This window comes from Thamnophis elegans, chromosome Z (assembly GCF_009769535.1).
Source record: "Thamnophis elegans isolate rThaEle1 chromosome Z, rThaEle1.pri, whole genome shotgun sequence".
Taxonomy (NCBI): Eukaryota; Metazoa; Chordata; class Lepidosauria; order Squamata; family Colubridae; genus Thamnophis; species Thamnophis elegans.
The window spans coordinates 8,085,517-8,110,967 of record NC_045558.1 but is presented as its reverse complement, the minus strand read 5'-3'; the positions used below and the strand labels follow the sequence as shown (position 1 = coordinate 8,110,967).

The window sequence follows — 25,451 nt, the reverse complement described above, 5'->3', positions numbered from 1 at the left end:
GAAGAGCTTATTTTAGCGCATGGGCTCAAAAGCCTGATTGGGCTTATTATCCAGGGAGGGCTTATTTTCAGGGAAACAGGGTAGAAGACCTCCAAGGTCCCTCCTTCAGCTCTATCTGATTGATTGATTGATTGATTGATTGAATGAATGAATGAATGAATGAATGAATGAATGCTGATAAGAGTGCAGTTCACAGAATGTCATTCTGACTAATGGGGGACAATCATCTTAAGAACAAAACCTTGAGCTAAAAGAGAGTTTCGAGATTAAAGAGAGATCCAACCTAAAGGTAAGGAGAAATTTTCTGACAGTGAGATCAATTAATCAATGGAATAGTTTTCCTCCAGAAGTTCTGGGTGCTCCATCACTAGAGCTTTTTAAAAACAGACAGGACAGGCATTTAACTGGGATGGCTTATGATCTCCTGCCTTGAGCAGTGGGTTCGACTAGAAGACCTTTGAGCTCCCTTCCAGCCCCATGATTCTGGGCTCTATGTTCTAAGCTTGAAATCTGCATCTGAAGACAGCAGAAAGGGCTCCCATGATTGTAACAAAACAAACACAGAAAGGTGGGATGCTCAAGCCGTGATGCGCAGGACTGGAATTTTAATTGTGTACCTTATTTGCACCCATGAAATGTTGGCTGATACAGAAAAGAGCTAATTCAAGAACAGTGCTTGTTTTCTAGCACCCATCACTGAAGGTTAGTGTATTATTTTGGGAAGGGACTGTAGCTCATTGACAAATTACATGCAAGCAGATTTAATCTCTGATTCAAAGGGATCTCAAGGCAATGGAAAACTGGTCTGTAAGCAGCCAAAGATCAAAGCTGACAATGCTAGGCTAAATATCCGTCAAAAGGTAATCTGAGTCAGCTTCATGTGTCCACAGGAAATTCTGCTCGTTGCCTATCCTCTGGCTTCTAAGAGTGTAGAAGGCATCATCAACACCTATTCTACTCAAGTGTGCATTGCTGGAAGATAAAAAGAAAACCAATGTTTTTCAAGGAAGTAGGATTTTTGAACTGATTACAAAAGCCTTTGTTAAGTCATCTTTCTTTATGCATGTCTGCTTAGATGATGTCTTGTTGCTGAAGAAACATGATGGAACTATTACCATGGCTGGCTTGTTAATTTCTCCAAGATCTTCCCAATAATGGCTCAATTCAACAACACATTCAAAGCATTACCAGCCAATGATAATATCTGTGTTCTTGTTTCACACAATGAAAACAAAAATTGAGGGTCTGTCACAGAGGGGTTTGACCTGTTCTCCAAATCACCTGAAGGCAGGACAAGAAGTAATAGATGGAAATTTATCAAAGAGAAAACAAACCTAGAACTAAGGAGAAATTCCTTGACAGTGAAAACAATTAATCAATGGAACAGCCTGTGTTGTGGTTGCTTCATCACTGAAAGCTTTCAAGAAGAGATTGGACAGTCATTATTTTGGAATAGTGTAAGTTCTCCTGCTCAGTCAGGGGGTTGGATTGGAAGACCTCTAAGGTCCCTTCCAACTCTGCTATTCTGTAATTCATAATATCCTAAGATAGAACAAATATATAGTACTAGAACAAATATATAGTAGGGTTTAATGTGATTGCCTGAGTCTCATGACATACTTAGATATAATGTGATTTAGCCACTGAAATTTATTCAACGTGTCGAATTTCATGTCATCAAGAACATAATATGAAGGTCTGGTTTTTCCAGCGTTATCCCTGTTCTTCCTCAGATCATGATTAGGCCAATTCAAGGCATTTGGTCTAGTAAGGATAAAAAGACACGTGTAATATTTCCTAGCAAATCAGGATTTCAGCCCAATATTTTGATTTAGTTCTCATGGAAATATTGTCTGCTGATCTAGCACGAGCTCACTGAAGTAAGGGCATTGCATTTTGCCTTCTATTTTTTTGTTTTAGAATTCTACTTGCTATTTTAAGGGCCCTGTCTCAATATTACTAATTGCAAGCAGAAAAAACAAACAAACTGATAAAAACATTTGGCTCTCAAATTGTGCATTGTCGAGAAATATTTGGTGCGTCATGACATAGATCTATGCCATGCCCTATTAAATGAACTAGAAAGTTGGGTTCTGCAAAAACAGCATAAAATGGCCTCTCTTTCCTTTCCTATCCCTATAAAAGAGAAATTTTGCTAGTTTAACATTCAACAAAGAAATGCGAAACTGGACTATTTATTCATTTGAGAGCCTTAAGCATAGAAGAGTTTAAGCACAACTGCTTCATTACAAAGGAAGGGAAATGTGGACTTTCTGATTTAATTATTCCATAGCAAAAAAGGAACTGCAGAGACAATCCTTGCTGAACCTCATTTGCAATCTGGTATGTAGGCAAGACAGCCTGAAATAAACAGGGAATCCCACAAATGTGAGACAACTAGGCATACATTCAGATTAACACAAATGCCTACTCTTCAGCAGTTCCCTTTTGTCTTCAGCTCTAAGGAACATAAAACTTACCCAACAGAAAATGGAGTAAGATTATCCCATTACAAAGAGACTTTGAAGGTGAACTACTGCAATCTTTATCTGTTTTGACAACTAGCAATAGCAACAGCAATAGCACTTAAATTTATATACCGCTTCCCAGTGCTTTTATTGCCCTCTCTAAGCTTTACCGCACTGTGTAAGTGGTTTACAGAGTCAGCCTATTGCCCTGAGCAATCTGGGTCCTCATTTTACCCACCTTGGAAGAATGGAAGGCTGAGTCCTGAACCTTGAGCCCCATCAAAATTGAACAGATACAGCCTTCAATATACCACTTTCTAACCACTGTGCTCTAACTTCCTATCTGAAGTTATCTATATGTAGGACTGGTGTAATTCGTTTCAACATGTCTGGAAGCACCAGATCTGTGTTGAAACATGTAAATTCCTTAAATCACTGAAAAATATAATGTACCATCATCAAACATATTGGAGAAGTATATCTCACTTCATAAAAGACCAGGCGATAAATCTCCTCTTTCTAGAAACTTAACATCACACTCAATAGGTAATTGCAGAAACTTTAAAGATATGCCAAATGAGCTATTTTAATTGCAAATACGAAAGATGCAGTATGCACACAGAAGAACCATCCATCACAGAGCACAGAGGAATCAAGGCTTATTTGTGCACATGTCAGATTAAACACAGATGAAGGAACTCTGGATCAGAGACAGAATCTTAGAAGAGCCATTTCTTCCATTGTAGCAGAACATTGAATAATAGGAATGTCCCTTCAATATGACATTTGCTATCATATGGCCCATATTTGAATAATCTAAATAACACCTATAGATCCCCTTTTTCCATTGGGCTTTCTCCCCCCCACAAAAAAACCCCATATTTTTATCTAAATTTAATTAATCTGACATTTCATATTGAACCAAGCGGGCATTTCCTTGGCCGAGAGACATTTCCAATGATGATCTAGATGAAATTTAAACTCACCACTTGAAGCAGAGCCAGGTAACCAGCACCAACATTGTCAAAGTTGACTTTCACTACGGTCCAGTACAACTCTCCAGTGTCATTCATGCTTTGACACTCACTCTTGTTGTTGACAATTGTGTGGTTCAAAGGCTCATCGCCTTCTGTCTTGTTAATGCATTTCCCAAATTTGCCGGCAAATAAGTTGACTCCCATGATGCTGAAGATGAGCCAAAAAATGAGGCAGACAAGCAGAACATTCATGATTGAAGGGATGGCCCCTACCAAGGCATTCACTACCACCTTTGACGGAGGAGAAGACAACATTCAGTTAATTGCAATGGATCTGCTGTGTAATCCCACCTAGAACCTAGTTGCTCTACACACCTCCTAACTCAAATTATACACCCCGAAAAAAGACAGTTTAAAAATAAACTTATTTAGCAAACGTAAGTATGGAAGTTCCTTCTGTTTACTGTCTTTTTTTTTTAAAGAAAAGACAAATGACTTTCCACAAGTTCATTCAACTCAGGGAATTAACTAACTTATCCATCCAAGATTTTGTGTTGGTCTAATAAAAATGTATTGATACTGTACAGGTAGTAGTCAACTTACAACAGTTCATTTAGTGAACATTCAATGTTGCAACGGCACTGAAAAAAGTGATGACATTTTTTCACTTGCAGCATCCCCATGGTCATGTGATCAAAATTCAGGCAACTGACTCATATTTATGATGGTTGCAGTGTCTCTGTGGCAAGTGATCCCCTTTTGCAACCTTCTGACCAGCCAACTCAATGGAGAAACCAGATTCACTCAACAACCGTGTTACTAATTTAATAAATACAGTGATTCACTTAACAAATGTGGCAAGAAAAGTTGTTATATGGGGCAAAACTCACTTAACAATTGTCTGGCTTAGCAAAATAAATGTTGGGCTCAATGATAGTTGTAAGTTGAGGACTACCTGTATCTAGTTTATTTAGCACTGCTTTTGATATCTGAACTCTTCTCATCAAGATACGATTCCCTTCCATTGGCAGCTATATGAAAATAAGCGTCAAACTTCCCAGATACTGAAGCACAATGTGGAAATGCCTCTTTTGTTGTGTTGACATGGAGCCATTAAAGCAATATTCAGTTTCTGGAACCAAAGTTGGTTTTATAATGTGGTGTTGCTGCTTCCTAATTTATCTTGGCCATCAAAAGCATATAGAAGAGCAATATTTTATGAATCATTATTGTCATAAAATGCTTTTGCCAGCTGAGAGCCCACTGTGTAGGACTTACTACATGTTTAATATTTATAGGAACCTATCTTCTGATTAATAATTAATATAGTATTGTTTATCAAAGCTCTAAGATGCATCGGCATACCTATGGCTCCAGTAGATATGCCTAGAATGAGAAAGGGAGATTTTCTTCCAATTAACAAATATATCCAAGGAATAATCTTTTGAAACTCACATCCAGTTTGTACAAACATGCACACACACTATAGATACGAGCAATTCCAGCATGTTTGAGTATGCATTCACATGGAACAATGTAATGTAGGAACTGCATATTCAAGCTACTGTGAGCATGATTATTAAGACGTAGCTATGAGAATTGCTGCAAATTATATTCATGGTCATCTGTGTAAACATTCTCAGAAAGAGTGCATGGTTCTACATGATTGAAACTGTTCATTTGTTCAAAACACTTGCATACATCATTTCCATTAATTGCCTATTAAGGCCTGTATCATCACAATAGTTGGATTGAAATCAATCCCGTAATTTTTGATTACATTTAAAACTGAACTACAATTTGGATTCGATCTCCAGATTTTATTCATTAGACACCTGTAAATCAATGAAATCCTGGAAGATTGAGGGCCATTACCATCATATCAATTCAGGTACTGAATGATATAACTCAGGATCTCCAGACTTGGCCACTTTAAGACTTGTGGACTTCAACTCTCAGAATTCCTGAACCAGTCATGCCGGCTATGGAATTCTAGGAGTTGAAGTCCACAAGTCTTAAAGTGGAGACTCCTTATCTCATATAGTGGAAGAAGGCATCCCTCTCTCTCCTCTAGAGAAGAGGACAACATTTCTGCTTGGTGGCTTGATCTGACCTGTATCATCTTTCCCCCATTTTTTGATATGGTCATGATGCAGATACCTGCATCTACTCTGAACATTTTTGAGACTAAAACAGAGGACTGTTTCCCCAGTCCTTGATTTATCACTGGAACACATTCTAGTAACAGAAATTAACAGAAATTCCTCCTTGCTTTCATTTGTTCAAGTTTTCATATAAATTTCATATGTTACAAATTTCTGCTTTTCTGTATCTTCCCAGCAGGATCAATGAGCAATATAAATTATTTCATGATAATTCACGCAAAGATAATACTGCATAGCTGAGGACAGAATTATGTAAGATCTGGTCAAAAGACCAGGAATGTAGATTGGAATGAGGCCAATCCACTTTGGAAAAGTTTAAGACCAAAGAAACATACATCAATCAAGGCAAGATAACACCATTGTGGTAAGAAAAGTCACATTTGCAATATTGTATTGAAGCAATGGAGATGGATATTTTAGCAGGATAAAAATTATCACCTCAGGCATGAAACATTTGAGTAATATTGACATGCACTCCAACAGACAATACAGTAAATTACAGACACATCGCTCAAGTCATCAGTCACCAATCTCAGGTATAAAGAAGGGAGGAATTATGCACACAGAACATGAAAGATTCTATATACTATTCAGCAAAAGACAATACTGACTAAACAAAAAATGTAGGGTGGAACTGCAATTGCCTTGTGTTCAGATGATCTGAGCTGAATTACTTTGAGATGATTCTCACAATTGTTACTTTCACTGGCTTAAGACAACCTTGCCAGCTCAGTAACTCCGTTTCTCCTCCTCCTTGTTTTTATCAAGTGCAAATATGTCTCTCTTTGTTGATTTGTGTCTTTGATCTCCGTATCAGCTTTTACTTCACCTTCCTTGGATTTCTGGAATGGAGGCTAAGCTGTATTGATCTCAAGAAATCACACGTTGTTTCAAGTGTCAATCGAATGATAGGAAATGTTACATCTCATCTAATGAGTCCATTGTAGACTTTGGGACAAGCCAATAATATAGTTGATTTATTTCGATGCAGCACATGCACTTTGGTGTGTTTTCAATGTATAATTTATTACACTTTAAACACAGAATACAGATATTATGAAGTTCTCTTGAAAACTTCATACCTAATATTGTTTGTAAGATTTACACTCTTTTTCCCCTCCAGGAATCAAGGTGGTGTAAGCAGCATTTTTGCCTTCAATTTTATCTCCTCAAACAAACACAGCCTGGGTTGAACTGATGGAGTTAAAGTTAACCATTAAGTATCTGAGATTGAAGATGGGCTTGTAGCTGGGTTACCCCTGTCCCAAAACAGCAATATAACAACCCCCCCCACATCGGTTTAGGAAATGAACATTGAAAATTCACTTATTGTTAATTTTTGTACTTGTATTATACAACATTTTTCCATTTGTTCAAATCAGCCTTTACCCACATTAATGGAATGCGTGGATGACCTTAAAGAAAGAGAGGATAGAGGCAATCTTCAACTTACAACCACAACTGAGCTCCAAATTTATGTTGCTAAGTGAAACACTTGTTGAGTTTTGTCCCATTTAATGACTTTTCTTGCCACTTTTGTTAAACAAATCAGTGCAGTTGTCAAGATAGTAGCACGGCTGTTAAGTGAATCGGGCTTCCCCATTGACTTTCCTTCTCAGAAAGTCACAAAAGGGGGATCACATAACATCCCAGAACACTGCAGTTGTCATAAATATGAACCCGTTGCCAAGCATCTGAATTTTGATCACATGACCGTGGGAATGCTGCAACAATCGTAAGTGTGAAAATGGCCATAAGTCACTTCTTTCAGTGCCGTGGTAACTTCAAAGGGTCACTAAATGAACGGTTGTAAACCAAGGACTACCCGTATGGCCAGGAAACAATCAGAGAAGGGGGCAGGAACCTAATAGCTGTCTCACTTAGCAAGAGAAATTTTGGCTCAATTGTGGTCGTAAGTTGAGGACTACCTGTATTCCCCATGGAGGAACTACTCCATAATGTCCCCAAAGAGGCGGTGTGCTGTGGTGGGGAAAGTGTTGGACAAGCAGCAGGGAGACCCCAGTCCAAGCCAGCCCCAAGCCCAGGATTTTCACTAGGTGACTTTGAGTCACTCACGGTATCTCAGGCTGGCCTACCTCACAAGATTGCAGTCATTGGGATAACATCTTATGGGAAACACCTTGAGCTCTTGAGGAAAAGTCTAACAAAAAAGGTTACATTGACAGCATACCCAATAGTGACTATAGGGAGGAAGAATGTGAATCAGGGACATGGTAAGTGGGGACTGAGATGTATGTTAATGCAGGGGTCTCCAACCTTGGCAATTTTAAGACTTGTGAACTCCAACTCCCAGAATTCCTCAGCCAGCAAAGCTGAAGTCCACAAGTCTTAAAGATGCCAAGGTTGAAGAGCCCTGTGTTAATGCATTAAAACATTGGTGAGAGTCAATCGTTGCATTGTACCAACATCACTTTGCCCATGGCTAAATCCAGATTATTTGTATAGAATTCTGCAGAAGATGCCCACAACATTGTGGGTGTCCTTACCAAACTCTTGCAATGCTCTCTCCAGCCATGGGAAACATACCATGGATTAAATCAGGGGTCTCCACACTTGGCAACTTTAAGACTTATGGACTTCAACTCTTAGAATTCCTCAGCCATCCATGCTTAAAGTTGTCAAGTTTTGGTGACGCCTCAATTAAATAATAAAAGATAACCTTGAATAAATAAACTCTCATACTGTAAGACTACCTTGTCAAAATTCCTTGCATTATCCGTAACAACGGATTCATCTCCATCAGCAATCAGCAACCTTGTCTCATCATGAGAAAATATTTATATTAATGATAGCCTGGAGAGAGACTGGTTACAAGAATGGCCTCTGCGCTAAAGAATATTTTACCAGCAGACAAAGATTTGGTGGGTTTTTGAGGAGGTATGACAGTGTGTGCGTGTGTATGTGTGTGTGTCCCCGAAGATGTCCCCGTGGTCATGTGGCCGGCATAACTAAATGCCAAAGGCGACGGAACACTGTTATCTTCCCACCAAAGGTGGTCCCTTTTTTTTTACTTTGCTTTTGAATTGCTGGATTGGCAGAAGCTGGGACAAGTAACGGGAGCTCACTCTTTTAGGCAGCACTAGGGATTCGAACTGCCAACCTTTCTGATCGACAAACTCAGCATCCTATCTACTGCACTTCTGTGTGTGTATGTGTGTGTGTGAGTGAGTGTGTATGACTTTTACACTTCCCCTTTTCTTCTGAAAGCTAGTAGACATGAGACAATTTAGTTTATGTGCCTAGTAGCCCAGGAAAACTTTTATAAATAGGTGTGGCCTCACTGCTTTTGTGGGTGCCATTTTTAGTGACCAAATGAATGCACGATTGCCTGACACCCCCATAGTTGTCATTTCTGTACGTTCCTTTCTTTTAACCCCCCAGGCATTTTACATTTCAATTGTTCCATTCATTTGTGCCTATACTGCCTTAGGAGGGCAGCTGTTTTGTAGCTATATGGTACAAGTAGTCCTCAGTTCATTTAGTGGCCATTCAAAGTTACAACAGCACTGGAAAAAAGACTTATGACCATTTTTCACACTTGCGACCATTGCAGCATCCCCATGGTCAAAACTCAGATGCTTGGCAACTGACTCATATTTATGACGGTTGCAGTGTCCCAGGGTTGTGACCTTCTGACTAGAAAAATCAACGGGGAAGCCAGATTCACTTAACAACTGTGTTACCAACTTAACAACTGCACTGATTCACTTAACAACTGTGGAAAGAATGGTTCTCAAATGGGGCAAAAATCACTTAATAAATGTCTCACTTAGCAACAGAAATTCTGGGTTTAATTGTGGCTATAAGTCAAGGACTACCTGTATTTTTCTTTCCACATGGTTATTACTGTTGTTTGATTTTATTGTCATTTCATTATTTCCATTTTTCATCAGCCCAGACAGCTTTTGTTACTGGGCAGAATTAAAAACAGAGTAAAGAAATGTTATTAGCCAAAGTAAAATTCTGAAGAGAAACATATCAGAAGAATGACTGGGAGGCAGTGGTAATCAAGGTAAGGATGATGGCAGAGACACATGTAATTTGGTCCTTGACAGAGTAAATTTGTCCAGTGACCATCATTATTGCAAATACACTACAAGACGTTTCAGAATTAAAAGAGGTGATTTGCAAATGGGAGCACCATGCAGAGTTAAGGACAAATGCACAAGATACAAACATACACAACCATGCAAATAAAGTTAAAACAATAAATACTCAGAGACATGCAGTCCCTGTCATCCTCATATCCAGAATTTCCCCAACCATTTTCCTGGGAGATAACATAACAAGGCACAAAAACTCGGAGCAAAACATTTGACACTTCTCCAGGTAAATTATTAATAGCATAATGCTCTGCTGATGTTTTTACATCTTGGCCAAATTCCCTTTTAGGACAACAAATCCAAGAACCATCAATAGCTGAAAAGACTATTATTGCGATAGAATGTGATGGATGAACTACAAATCTAACAAAGCTAATTTCTTTAGTGCCAGGGAAGATTTTCATATGGGTATTTATTTTGACTGTCCATCTGTAGTTTAGTTTGGAAGCAGGTACTTTTAATTGTGCTGTCCTGTAATGTAACAAGATCCAAAATAACTATCTGTTTCTTGTGTTGTCTTCTTTTTTGAATGACAGTCTACCAGGAGATCGCGCTTCCTTGATAATTATTATTTTAGTTTTATTTTAAAAAAATCTTTTTTGAGGAGTTGAGAGAGTGGGATAAAGGAAATTTCCAGGACTTCTAGAGAAATCATCTAGATGAACTGTGATCTAGATCAATCCAGACTAATTTCTACATTCCTGTTACTGCATTGCAACACCCCTTCTTCTATGGTCTTAATTCAGGATCCTCACACCAACTATTTATTAAAAAATTCAGCCAATACCCATTCAAGGATAAACCCTCTGGTTAGGCCTTCTGCCAGATACACATAGTCCTTGACTTATAACAGTTCATTTAGTTACAATGGCATTGAAAAAAGTGACTTATGGCCGTTTTCCCACTTAAAACCATTGCAGCTTTCCCATGGTTGCGTGATCAAAAGTCAGACATTTGGCAACTGGTTCATACTTATGATGGTTGCAGTGTCCTGAGGTCATGTACCTTTTGCCACTTTCTGACAAGCAAGGTCAATGGGGAAGCCACATTCATTTAACAACTGTCTCGCTTAGCAACAGAAATTTTTGGCTCAATTGTGATCGTAAGTCAAGGACCACCTGTATACAAACAGATGCGGATATGCTAGAGCCCTGTTTTTGTATATAGCTCAGTGTCTTCTTAAGATGGTTCTTATTTATTTACTTATTTAGTGTATGGCATACTATACATGGACTTGCAATATATATTAACATTTCACCTAGACTAAAAAACACAATAAAATATGAATGTTAAAAGATATCTACATTCACATACCAACATCTAACCTAAATAAATATAAACCTAATAAATGGGATAGGACTTCTGCTTTAGCAGAAGGGGGTTGGACTAGAAGACTTCTGAGGTCCCTTTTAACCATTGAAGCGCAGTATCATTTATATGGGGGGGGGAAATCAGATGCCAGACTGCGCTATATGGCCTCAGCTTACATCCGGTGACCTCGCAATCACACTGAGGGGAGCATACTGTGTCCTATTCACACAGTGAGTCCCAGCAGGTTCTGTGTGCTGTTCAAATCCTATTCAGGGTTGTCCATTGTTGGCACGGCAATTCAAAGCCTGCCACCTTCTTCATGGTATCAATTATATGCCTTCCTATGTCTGGGAATTCAGTTGCTTTTCACTGGTTCTTAGTATCTGAGCCCGAGAGCCAATTAAGATCTAGGAGGCGCCTACGATGTCTTATAGAAGGGATGAAAACCTGTATGGTCCTCCAGGCAGGCCAAGAATTACTACAAAGCAACATTCGGTGACTTCTAGAACCTTAAACCAGGGGTGTCCAAACTTGAGAACTTTAAGACTTGTGGACTTCAACTCCCAGAATTCCCAAGCCAGCATTGACACCCCTGCCTTAAATTATCTATTCACTCTGATCAATGCCATTAAAACCAACTGTCTGATCATTCCTCTTATCACCAACTCCAGAACTGGAACAGCAGCTTTCTTAAATATTTTAGAGATTCTAGCTCATTTTTTTTGCCTTTTTTGGGACTTGACCACTCAGAATGCCAAGAAAATGAAAACTAGAAAGGGTAAAGAGAGGTATATTTTTTTCAGTTCAAGGGCAGCACACAATAGGTATGTTGGAGAGAACCTCTTCACGCCACGACCCATTCTGTCTTTGCCTTAAGCTGCTGCCCCATTCAGTTCTGATGCTTCAATCAATCCACTATCACAGGCACCATTAACTTCAAAGAAGTTGTGCCGAGTTCATTAATTTCAAAACTAGGCTTTTGGTTTCATAATATGTTCCCCGAGGGTGAGCCATTGGCTATTATCATCCTTCCTGCTTGATGTATTTGTACCTCGGCATTATAGCTACTTAATCTCTCTCTCCTGGGACTTGGTTCCCCTCTTTACTCCACCCCTGGCACATTGTAATATATAACATAGCCTGGTAATAATACTAAGCCTTAGTGCATCTGAGTCATGGTTAAAGATGGCTAAACTTACTAAGAATATGCAGGACAGGTATTTCTAATTATTCCTCATCTAACTGAAAAGTCAAAGTCTTTCTATTCCAATTGCACTCAGCTGGGAAACATATGTGTGGGTGAGGCCTGGGTGTTCCTTGGGCTTGTTTGTTTTCTTGCAGATGTTTCATTACCCACCTGGATAACATCATCCATGTTGTTACCTAATTTGGGTAATGAAACGTCTGCAAGAAAACCACCAATCTCACAGAGCACCAAGAACCCCTCTCTTCTCAACCCTGAGCCACAATTATTTTTCTTTATTGGTAAACACATTTGTGGCATAGACAACTCTAGCAAGCTAGTGTCTTTGAGCAACATGAGCCTGATGACACAATTGCACAATAGGCAAATGGAATGTTGGGATATCTAATGCAACTCTTTTGCATCATGAGGCGCATTTCCTGGCTGCCCTTGACCTCACTTCTGTGGATACTTGTGGCTTGGAAAGAATTTACTGACTGATTTTGCAGCATTTTTATACCATCTACTATATCAGGGTGTTAGGCCTGCAATTATATTCCTTTTAGAATTTTGGCCTGCCACACTTTCTCTTATTTCATTATGCTGTTTTTTAGTATAGTTGATGGGAGGGGGGAATAGACAGGAGTAAGATTGTGGAATGTATTGTTATCATTCTTTACTAGAAGCCAAGGTCATCCTTTGTCTCTGTACCAGTACACCTGACCGGAAGCAGCTGGGTGTGAATGCCAGCGTGGAAGAAGAAGATTGGACCATGTGATGGATTGTGGTTGTGGGGACAAGATCATGGACTTTTAACTGGATGGAATTCTGATGTCATTTCCAGTATTGGGATTTCATAGCATAATGTCAACATGTCTGTCTTATTAAAATGGAACTTTAAGGATAGTTTTGCCTTGGTCTCTTTGAGCTTACAAGTTTGCACCTTCATTTTAATCAGGCTTCCTACTTTTTTGAAAGATGGATTGTATTCTCGCATCCTTTCCTATTCAGACAAGGTCTTGAAGGAGAGTCTTTGGTAAAAGCATCAGGCACACAAACTTCTCCGATCTGGCACTTTTTAGGTGCACTGAAACTACAGTTCCCAGAAATCACAATATTTCTTGTTGCCATATATGGGGTATTACTGGGTAAGGTGGAGCTACAACGTAGCAATTCAGGGAATATGGGTAGTCCTTGACTTACAACCATTAATTTAGTGACCATTCAAAATTACAACAGTATGGAAAAAAGTGACTTATGAATGTTTTTCTTCCTTATGACTGTGGTAGCATCCTCATGGTCACATGATCAAAATTCAGACACTTGGCAACTGGCATGTATTTATGATGGTTGTAGTGTCTCTTGGGGTCATGTGATCCCTTTTTGTGACCTTCTGACCAGCAAAGTCAATGGGGAAGCCAGAATCACTTAATAGTCATATTACTAACTTAACAATTGAGTGAGTCATTTAACAACTGAGGCAAAAAGGTCGTAAAATTGGGCAAGCTCATTTAACTGACTCACTTAGCAACCAAAAGTTTGGGTTCAATTTTAGTCATCAATCGAAGACTACCTGTTGATATGTAGAACTTAGTTCAATTACATTAGGAAACTAACACTTGTCTTTTAGAACTATTCTATTTGTAAGTGACCTAAATGGGCTGAAAAATCAAATTTGAATAAATCTTATTTGATACTGACATGATCTCATTTCTGTAAGAGGCTCCACTGTAGTTCAGAGTCCTCAATTCTACAAAATTGTGAGCAGCTGCAGAAAACCTGAAGCGTCTGAAATGCACTTGGCAAATTGGGCATTGATAGATGCTTTCATCTCTATATTGATCTTTGCTCTATTAGTCTGCCTAGTCTAATGAACTGTACTTAAGACATTTGGGAAGAGGATGGTTTTCTTGAACAGCTCTCTGCTGACTTGCTCTTAACCCTGTGCAGTTGTAAGGCTGTTTAATAATGCCCTGTATTAATACCTCGCTTATCTCTTTGAGTGACTGAACTGATCTCAGGTCCCAAGGAAGCAAGCAGGAAGATTTTGAATCTTCCTAAACTCAGTTGATCAAATGAGTTGAGGGAAGAAAGATGGGCAGGGAAAACAAGAAAGGTTCAGGAAGGAAAGATAGAAGAAAAAAGTAGAAATCAGTGATAGGTGCACCAGTGGAATTGAGGAATGCAAGGTTTAAAAAATGTCTCCTATGCTAGACTGCTCTTTAGAAGGTCAGATCCTGAAGATGAAACTCAAATCCTTTGGCCACCCAACAAGAAGGAAGGACTCACTGGAGAAGAGCCTCGTGCTGGGAAAGATTGAGGGCAAAAGAAGAAGGGGACGACAGAGAAGGAGGTGGCTGGATGGAGTCACCGAAGCAGTTGGCCGGAGATTAAGTGGACTCCAGAGGATGATAAAGGTCAGGAAGGCTTGGAGGAATGTTGTCCATGGGGTTGCGATGGGTCGGACACGACTTCACCACTAACAACAACGACGTTAGCTGTACATGGATCACGACAAAATATTTCACCTGCTTTCTTTTCTTTTTCTTCTTTAACCCTTTAACGGAACAGGGACCAGACAGTCTTTTAAACAGGGGCCTGAAGTTTCCTGGGGTCACCGTTTGTACACTTCCGATAAGCAAAGTCAACAGGGAAGCCATTTTCACTTAACCTGTGTTACTAACTCAACAGCTGTGGTGATTCGCTTAACAACGGTGGAAAGAAAGGTTGCAAAATGAGGCAACCCTCACTTAACAAAAGTCTGATTTAGCAACAGACATTTTGGGCTCAATTGTGGTTGTACGTTGAGGGCTGTCAATATTATCTAACATGGATGTCCAGCAAACAATTGCAGAAAGATGGCAGGTGTGAGAATAAGTAACTTGACTGAGGTTGATCATTGCTTCCATCATCTTTTCCTGACAGTTTTCTTGGCCCACTCTGGAAATACAGTTTGAGATAACCAACTGCAAATTTATCCCTCTATTTTTTTTGCCTCTCCGGGTTGCATTTACCTGGAAAGTCAAGCAGAAGGAGTTTTGCATGAATTGATTTCTTATAAAGGAGTTATAAGTGGAATTCTCCATTTTATAAAATTATTTGAGTCGGTTGAAAATTGTGTTTAAGCCACTGAAATAATTAATACCTAGCCACAAATAGTTAATTTCCTCTCAGCTGTTTGATTGGCTTCTTTGGTTAATATTTTTAAGAACAGAGAAGTGTGCATTTTAAAAGAAAGAGCAATAAAACCATATCAATTAAGGAATTCAACCATGCTTTTAACTACAAATAATATATTTTGCTCCTTTGGTTTTATGCAGGCAGAATGCATTACTTATTCTTCAATTACGGAGAAGATTAAATGTACCAATATGGCACCATCATGCAAAAATAAACAAGAAAGAATTATCCAACACAGACATACATGCACACCTACGCACGCACACACATACAAATGCCATGTTCACAAATAAAGTGAGATAGTAACCAAGCATACAAATGAACATCTCTCCAATTGCAAAAGTACCTTGTAACAGACTTGGGCTGCAAACAGAAACCCCCTTTCAGAGTCTTGCAAAGTTTTACAAATCCTCAGTTATCAGAAAATAATTTGGCACATTTGTGAGCATGGTTAAAAAAAAGAGTGAGCAAGCAAAAGACAGAGCAACATTTACTTATTGCAAACGCGTCTTTTCTTTTTAGTATTTCCCCCCCCTCTTGATCACATACTTAGCAAACAGAAATCTGTATTTCATTCTGCAAACGCAAACATTGTATTTTTCTTTTTTCTTTTTATGTTTGCATCTCCTCTATATACGTGCACCAAGCTCAGAACCTTTCAAAACAGCCGTAGCTTGAAATACTGCAAACGGAAACTAGAAAATGGAAAGAGCGGAAACCTCGTGGATGCTCCCCCACCCCGTTTAAAAACAGGCTTGTCGACACCTTGCGCAGTGCACACCAAATCTCCGTAACAAATGTCACAACCAAAGGATGTCAATGAACAATTGTCCAAGTGCATGCATGCATACATGACCTATGCAATGATATGGCTACCTATGCAATGAAACAGGAAATACAAATAGGTGGCAGCAGAAAAAGATGGAAAGCCGAACAAGACATGACTAATCCAGGCCCCACTTAACCAGGATTCATCCAAAGAGAAAGACTGTCAGCCCTCTGTCTTTTACAACTGGTCATAAAGATGGGAAACAATCAGAGTTTAAATTCATCATGATTAGTTCTTGTAACGCAGCCTTCCTCAGAGGTGGGGAACTAATGGCCCCTTTATGACCTGTGGACTTCCAGAACTCCCAGGAATGGCTGACATAAAAGGGGCCATCATTGTTCCCCAGCCCTGGGGAACCTTTCTGAATCTTTTGTGGTGTGTTAGAGATTTCAGGTCCCATCCTCTTCCCTCTTCTGAATGATGAATGAGCTGAGGTTAAGAGGTTTTAAGAAAGTGGCATAATAAAGGCTGGAGGAATTTGTAAAAGAAATTGGAAGAAATGGCTGACTACAAGGAGGGCATTGGATCAAAACGCGGCCACCCATTTAATGCAATTTTCTCAGTCTGGTGTCAGTGACTACATGCAGAGGCTTATAGGTGAATTTGGGAAGGAAAGTTTACAAAACCTTGTGGTCAATTCCCATTTCATAAAAACTGTAAAGAATTGTAGAATAATAGAATTATTATTCTATAATTATCTATGGAATTATAGGTAATCAGAAAGGCTATTTGGGTCATCATGTTAATATCCTTGCTTGGGTGTCTATAGAGATTCTCAGCCATCCAGTCCTAGTGGTCTCAAAGGTGCTTCCCCCACCCAAAAAAAGGCAACTGAACCATTTTTACTCTTTCTCAAATAAAAACCAGCCCAGTTGCCCTTTGTGGGGGGAGCACCTTTAAAATAAGGAAGATATTTAAATATTTAACTTGCTGGCATTACCTAAGTGTTGGTGATGCCAAAGCACTAGTCTGTCAATATTCATACATAGATTATAATTGCTTGATATCAGGGGTGTCAAACTCAAGGCCTGTGGGCTGGATCCGGCCTGTGGGGTGCTTAAATCTGGCCCATGGGGCTTGCCTGTAAATAGCAAAGGACCGGCCTGTGGTGCCTCTGCTAGCAAAAATGGGGCACGGGGGCATGTGGATGACCCCCTGGCCCAATTTGGCTGGCAATGTACTGCAGGGGGCCATCCAGGCTAAAAAAAGGGTGCAGGGGGCTGCCCACAGCCACCCCACACCTCATTTTGGACAGCAGGATGCTACAGGAGGCACCCGTCCGGTCTTGACACCCCACCCACCCCCGGCCGGCCCACAAAGGAGAACTACAATGCTGGTCCAGCCCTTGGAGAAATCCAGTTTGACACCCCTGCTCCATATGCCTGACATGGGCTCCAAAGTGGAGACCAACATTCAAAATATATAGACAATATTTTGTTTCAGGACTATTTTTTGCATGTATATTTCAGGGGCTGGGTTTCTTTGAAATCAATGGAGTAGTGGCAACTTGTTTTATGGGTTTTCACTGAAGACAGTGGCTTCCTGCTGTGAGAAAATCTAACCAGGAGCAACAGATACAGAAAGGCTGATTGTGAATCAGTCTTGCTATTTAGTATTTGTGTTCAGACAGTAAAGTATTAATCTGCTTTATCTCTGGATAGAGAAGGACTCAAAAATATTCTATTCTATATTCTATTTATCCATATCAGGAGTACAATATTATCGGCATGACTCTTGGCTCATGTGCCCACTTTAACTCTGAGAATTTAGAGCCTTGAAGGGTGGCACACCAGATAGTGGCCAAGGAACAGGATCTATCCTGTGGTGCCCCCCACTCCCCCGGTTCTTCCTTCCAAAAAGCATCTACCAAGTGTCCGTTCTATTATATTCCTGGAGTCAGACAAAAATGTATTTATTCTTCAATTTTCCAATCTATTTATATAACCACATTATATGATGTACAGGCAGTCCTAGACTTAGAACCATTCGTTTAGTGACTGAAGTTATAAAGGCACTGAAAAAAGTGACTTATGACCATTTTCCATATTTGTGTCCATTGTAGCATCCTCATGGTCACATGATCATAATTTGGGTGCTAGGCAACTGGCATGTATTTATGACAGTTGCACTCTCCTAAAGTCATGTGATAACTATTTGTATAACATTCCCAGATGGTTTCTGACAAGCAACATCAAGAGAAGACAGTCAGATTCTCTTAATGGCCACATGATTCACTTAACAACTGCAATGATTTTGCTCAACAACTTTGGCAAAAAATGTTTATAAATGGGGCAAAACATACTTAACAACCACCTCGAGTAGCAACAGAAATTTTCGCTTCAGTTGTGGTCATAAGTCAAGGACTACCTGTAGTCAGATTTTGGGATGTAACGAAGCCCTTCTACCTAAGCGCCTTTCAGTATTTTCCTGCTTGAGTTGTTTTTATCTGTTCTCTATTTTTAACCGTGGTTTTTAGTTTCAGGGTTTTTTAACTGTGACACATATGGGCTTACAAATCAATTTGGGGGGAAATGTTTCAAAGGGCAACGTGAATTTTTAAAAAGGAAAATTAAGAGACAGGGGAGGTGATTGGAAGTTGTCCTAATTGAGGTCTGGTTGTCAACCAGATGACAGGTTCTCTGTAAACAAGGCATGAACCGGGATTAGCGCAGAATGAAATCCACCAAGGACGGGATCAGTCCAAGCCAAAGATAATTCCACAAGCAAGCAGCCTAAATTTTTAGCAGCAGCAGCAGCAGCAGCAGGAAGAGGTGGAAGAGGAGGAGGAGGAGGAGGAAAAAGAGAAGTCCACTGCAGGGTACAGGATCAGCGCCAATCATTTCACATAAAGCCTGGCATGAAAAATGAGAACAGAAAGACCACAAACACAGAGATGATGGGATGGAGGAAGGGCCTCACAGCATGCTGCAGGATGCTCATGGACAGAGAGGCTCTGCTGATGGGTCTTGTAGTAGTTGTTTTGAAATTGAAGTCTTACCCTCATCCCTTCAAATCGTGAGAGTGCTCTTAAAGGCCTCAGTGCTCTGAGGGTCCTAAGGGATTTAATGGGACCCATTTCGGAGTATCCAAGAGAACTAGCTATGAGGCTTATTAGTGAGACCTGAAGGGAGACACAAAACGAAGAAGTCCAAACTATTAGCAAAAGTCCTACCATTCGGCTTCTCTTCTCTGGATTTGCACCTGTAAAGATAAACCTGGTTAATTGATTGAGGAAGCAAGAACCTAAATTGGAGGGAAGTGCACCATTAACTCATGGGGGAGAGGGGAAGCCGCTGCTACAGAAATATTTTTTTCCAGGACACAGCACTATTGATTTCCAATGCAAAATGAAACCTAAGAATTAGGAACTGTCAAAAGTGATAGGATGATATCGATATGCCTGCAGTTCCCATTTTCCCCTCTAGATGACCACATTGAGCTCCAAAGAATGTCAACATTCGATCAAAAGAGAGAGACCAGAAATCAGAGAGACAATCAGTTCTGAAGCACAAAATTAAGTTTTCCTATATTTTTCTCCAACTGAAAAGAAATAGTAGCGGCACAGTACTATCCTCATTTTGCAAAGACTATAATTTTGTATTTTCAAGATGAATGGCTTTATATTATATAAGATCTGTCTATCTATCTATCTATCTATCTATCTATCTATCTATCTATCTATCTATCTATCTATCAATCATCTATCTATCTATCATCTATCTATCTATCATCTACCCCCATCCTATATTTCTTTCTCTCTCCCTCCTATTTCTCTCTCTCTCTCCATCCATCTTATTTCTTTCTTTTTCCCTTTTCTCTTTTTCTCTTTCTCTCTCTCATCTCTCTTTCCTTCATTCCTATCTCTTTCCTTCCTTCCTTCTTTCCTTCTTTCCTTCCTTCTTTCTTTCTTTCTTTCTTTCTCTCTTTCTCCTCTATCTATATCTGTCTGTCTGTCTGTCTGTCTGTCTGTCTGTCTGTCTGTCTGTCTGTCTATCTATCTATCTATCTATCTATCTATCTATCTATCTATCTATCTATCTATCTATCTCTCCTCTCTCTCCCTCCCCATCTACCTATCCATCCTATTTATCTATCATCTATCCTTACACATAGACATGCACCCCCATACATTACACCCTCATACACACTCAGGCATCACAAACACACATACCCTTCACCCCCACAGCACCTGCAACATTGCTGTTGCTATAGAAGTTAGCCTGCCTGGGAGACCCTTTCCCTGAAAAATTATACAGTTTGTGCTGACTGTAAAATGAAGTTGCCATGTTTGTTGTTCCCTGCAAAAGAGAGAGAGAGAGAGAGACAGAAAGAGACAGAAAGAGAAAGAGAGAAGGTGATGGTTATTTTAGAGGAACACACTGCATAGACATGGAAAGGTTTCAACCCTTACCCTTATGCTCTCAAACCGGGATAAGGCTCGGAGGGGCCTCAAGGCCCTGAGGGTTCGCAGTGATTTCATAGCAGCGAGGTGGTCATAACCGAGAATTGAAGCTATCTGGCAAATAACTGAAATCTGTGCAGATTGAATGGAATTTGAAATTATTGTTCAAGATAAGCAACAACAGGATTTTTTAAAAAGAAAGACAGGAGAAAAAAAAAGAAAGGGTGAAAAAATAGTGACTTAGGGAAAGATTCCAATAACCAGGATAGATTTCAATAATTTCAAAACAGCATGAATGTGGATTGTGAGTGGGTTATGTTTGTAATAAATATAAAATTATACTTGTAGGAAAGTCGTTTCTCCTCAGCTTGCTTCAAGAAAACAAGGGAGGGGGAGGGAGGGAGGGAGGGAGGGAGGGAGGAAGGAAGGAAGGAAGGAAGGAAGGAAGGAAGGAAGGAAGGAAGGAAGGAAGGAAGGGTAAGTTGTGTGGTAGAATTAAATTTGGGGAGAAAGTTCTAGCCTGGATTTTTTTTAAAATTGAAAAATGGAGCCATTGATGAAAAAACAGATAAATCAATTCTGATCAAAATGGGAAGGGGGGAAAAAAGAATTGGAAGAGCATAGTGATCAAAGAAAGCGCCATAATCTCGCTCCAACAACTCTCTGAAAATTACATCACACAATTCCCAGCCATACCCAATAGGTGGCTACTAGCTATTCTTCTACTTTGCAATCTGGAACGGTGATCTCTCCCTTCCTTTTTCTAGAGATCACCTAGACCAGTGGTTCTCAACATGTGGCTCACAGACCCCTGGTGGGGGGCACAATGTCATCATCATATGATTTGTGCTTTCTAATACTTTGAATCTTGACTTATGTCTTGGTCCGTGGCCATGGTTCATGGCCACAAATGGTATTTAAAGGAAGTTCATGGTGAAGAAAATGTTGAGAACCACTGATCTAGTCCACTCCCATCTTAGTGCAGGGATCTACTAAACTACCAACCGTCCAGATTCTGTTTGAAAACCCCCAGCAAGCAGAGCCTCCCCTTGGTCTAGGGAGACCATTCCTCTGCTTAACGGCTGCTTACCATCTAGAAGGACTCCCTATCCTTCAGCCTGAAGCTTCTTTTCTCTTCTTTAAATCTCACCTTTTAGTCTTTGTCTTCAATCGCAACAGATGACAAGTTTGCCCTCTCTTTCATAATGTTGCATGACAACCCGGCCCTTTATTGCCATAACTCCCACACTTGCCACATTTGGGGTAGCCAAATGCATGATTAGAAACTGTTGAATGACAGCAAGCATCGTTAGAGCACTGGGGGAGAAAACTAAGGTCTGCTTGATCAAGAAGGTTTTGTGAAAGCACCTGGTATTATATATCCTTACACAGACAGCTGTACATTATGTCTATTGCAGAATTGCTGAAATATATTGGAAGAAAATGGATTCTGGAAAGTTATTATAGGGAGAAGTTTGGGGAGGGAAGGAAGGAAGGAAGGAAGGAAGGAAGGAAGGAAGGAAGGAAGGAAGGAAGATGAGAAAAATAAGGGAAGGAGAGAGGAAGGGAGAATGGGAAAGTGGGAGGGAGGGAGGAGAGAGGGAGGGAGGAAAGCAGGAAGGAAGGAAAGAAGGAAGGAAGGTAAAACTAGCATGTTAAAATTCATTAGTATGTTCTCCATTTCCACCAATGAACTTAATATCAGCTCATTTGTCGCTATTTTCAGCTTTGTTTAATGAATAAGTTTTCTTTTCTTGCATCAGGAATGTAAAAGGAGACAGGCAATTATTTCTTTTCAGCACAACACATGGAAAAGTTTCATACTCGAGGTTGGTGAGTCAGTTCCTTTGTCAGTTGCTTGTATATATGCCATCCTTGTATATAAAACCTGGGAAAGGGTCATAGTCCAGTTAACTAACTGGGATGGGGTGGGGTGTTCAAATGATGAAGTGCAAAGAATAAAGTAGAAGGAATGTTCACCTACCCTTATTTTCATATAACCTTGAGCTTTTTTTTTTTTTTAAAGTAATATAAGTTGCCTTATACCACATCATACCATTTGCCCATTTAACATGGGAATTCCCACATTTTTTGGTTCAGTGGACACATTTAAAATTTTGAAAATGTTTCATAGGCATGCATGCAAATCAGCTACCATAAAGGTCAGTCATAAAACATCAATTTCTCTAAAAAGCAAAGCGGATCAGATTGTTCCCTGACATCCACCTTGACAAGACCTCACTGGGGCAGCTACAGGTTCTCTATGACTTTTGGGGGGGGGGCTTTTATTCTCCTTTCCAAGCAAAGGTTTTTATTTAAATTCCTAAAGATCCATGTCTTTAGAGGTGATGTAGGACTCAGAGGTATTCTTGGGAATAAAGATCATGTCTAGGACTGGGGAATCACTTTGCAGTACTTCTTTTCCCTTCCTCTTCCTCTCTACTTAAAAATTGGTGGACACCCTGCAAAATGTAATAATGACTAATGGAGCTAATCCAATGGCTCAGATACTGATCAGTTTGGTGAACTGTAATAAGATTCTTTTTCTCTTATTAGTATCATTATTATGATTATTATTAGTTTATTATTTTGTATGTTCACTGGGAGCTCATGCACTGGAGACAAATTCCTTGGGTGTCTAATCACCTTTGGCCAAATAAAGTATTCTATTCCCTTCCCTTCCATTTTATTCATTTAGTGACTGTTTGAAGTTATGACATCACTGAGAAAAGTGATTTATGACAGTTTTTCACATTTACGTTTGTTGCAGCATCCCCATGGCGATTTGATCAAAATTTGGTTGCTTGTAACTGCTTTATATTTCTATCATTTGCAGTGTCCCAGGATCATGTGATCACCTTTTGTGATCTTCTGACCAGCAAAGTCAATGGGGAAGTCAGATTCATTAAAGTTGTGTTGCTAACTTAACAACTTCAGTAAAGAACTTTGGTAATAAAGGTCATAAAATGGGAAAAATCTACTTAACAAGTGTTTCACTTAGCAATCAAAATTTTAGGCACAATTGTGGCTGCAAGCCGAGAACCACATTCTATTCTGTTCTGTTCTATTCTGTTGTTCTGTTTTGTTCTATTCTATTCCTATTCCTATTCCAGTCCAGTCCATAATTATCTATTCCATTCCAAGTGTCTATAAAACATTAGGATCCCGAAGAATAGATTGAATTAATTTGTTAAGATCTTGTTAACAAGACTTGCGGTAGTCCTTTTTTCTTTTCTTTCTTTTTTCTTTGGATTCAAATCCCTTTTGGATGAAGATGGCTGCTCTGACAATTGGTACTTCAAAATGCAGCGGTCATGTTTCTGCCCTGCTGACAGATTTCCACTATATTTATTCTAAGAATTCATTATAAAAGTTTGTATTATTGGCAAGGCCTTGAAAAACAAGAGATTTTCCTTGGGTCAAAACAACCTATCTATATCTACTGATTTTGAAAGGATTTCATTTCTCCTTGATAAATTATGTTTCTATGAGAAATTCAAACAACACAAGTCTTGGGTTGATTTAACGTGACCTGAGATTTTTTTTTTTAAAGAAATAGGCAGATTTCAAAATGCATACTGACTGTCTTGAGCAAATGGAGAAAAATGAATATCTGTACTTTTCAATTAGACTTCCATCCACCCACTTCCCCTTTGACTGACTCAACACAAATTGTTAAGACTGGCTTCTTTTGGTGAATTTATGTGATCCTTTCTCTTCCTCTGAATGTCATACTCATACTCATACTCTTGCTGGAATGTCTTTCTATGGAGGTCTCCATAGAACAGATCTGAGATCCCGAAAATGGAGCTGGGAGTTTTAGCTCTTTTCTGTTAAGGATAGAAGTCCCCAGTACCTACAGAACATGCTTTATAACACTGGAGAAACCAATGAGTTTAGTCTACTGAGAAATACAATTAGTTGTTCAAGATGGCCAAGGTCATTAATTAAGTATAACATCCCTTTCTGACTCCAACTCTGTTATTCTTTTATTCTTCCTTGGCTTCTGTATCTGATTACATTTTCTTTCTGACCTAAACTTACTTAAGTGGCAATGTTACACTTCAACATTATGAGACAAAAAAAGTAGGTGGCAATTATTTTTTCTAGCACACTTGTGGTGGAAAAAAAGATTGGAGGCCAAACATAGATTAGTGTAATAGAAACATAAAATTCCTAGATTTAAATAGTCATTGGGGTTATTAAATCCAACCCTTTGCTCAATTCAGCAATCATAACAAACTGTTTATCCAGTCTTTCCTTGAATACATGAAGGAGGGCACACCCACCTTGATGGCTAATTATCACTATCCAACCACTGTTTCATATACTACAGATAGTCCTCGACTTACAACCATTAGTTTAATGACTATTGAAAGTGAAAGCATTAAAAAGAGTGATTTATGACCATTCTTCACATTTACGACCACTGCAGCCTCCCCATAGCCATGTGATCAAAATTCAGATACTTGTCAACTGGCTCATATTTATGACAGTTGCAGTGTCCGAGGGTCATGTGATCCCCTTTTGAAAAGCAAAGTCAACGGGGAAACCAGATTGACTTTACTACTGTGTTAGTAACTTAACAAGCACAGTGTCTCACTTAACAACTGTGGCACGAAAGATTGCAAAATGGGTAAAATTCTTGGTTAGCAACAGAAATTCTGGGCTGAATTATGGTTGTAAGTCAAGGACTACCTGTATTTCATGTTCCTTCATATCCATATCATATTTATATTCCTATCAAGGAAGCACCAAGAACACTGTTAATCACTTGCTTATATATAAGAGCAAGACATTGTATATAAGCAG

At 39.4% G+C, this 25,451-nt stretch overlaps 1 protein-coding gene across 1 annotated transcript in view; it reads right to left on the bottom strand.

Moving 5' to 3' along the window:
- LOC116521105 (sodium channel protein type 5 subunit alpha-like) overlaps positions 1–25,451 on the bottom strand; it is a 286,693-nt gene that overhangs the window by 15,914 nt on the left and 245,328 nt on the right. Inside the window, exons 20-21 of the mRNA XM_032235761.1 lie at positions 19,236–19,358; positions 3,455–3,736 (exon numbers count right to left, since the gene is read on the bottom strand). Of these exons, the coding sequence (XP_032091652.1) occupies positions 3,455–3,736; positions 19,236–19,358 (405 nt within the window). The remainder of the gene's footprint in view (positions 1–3,454; positions 3,737–19,235; positions 19,359–25,451) is intronic.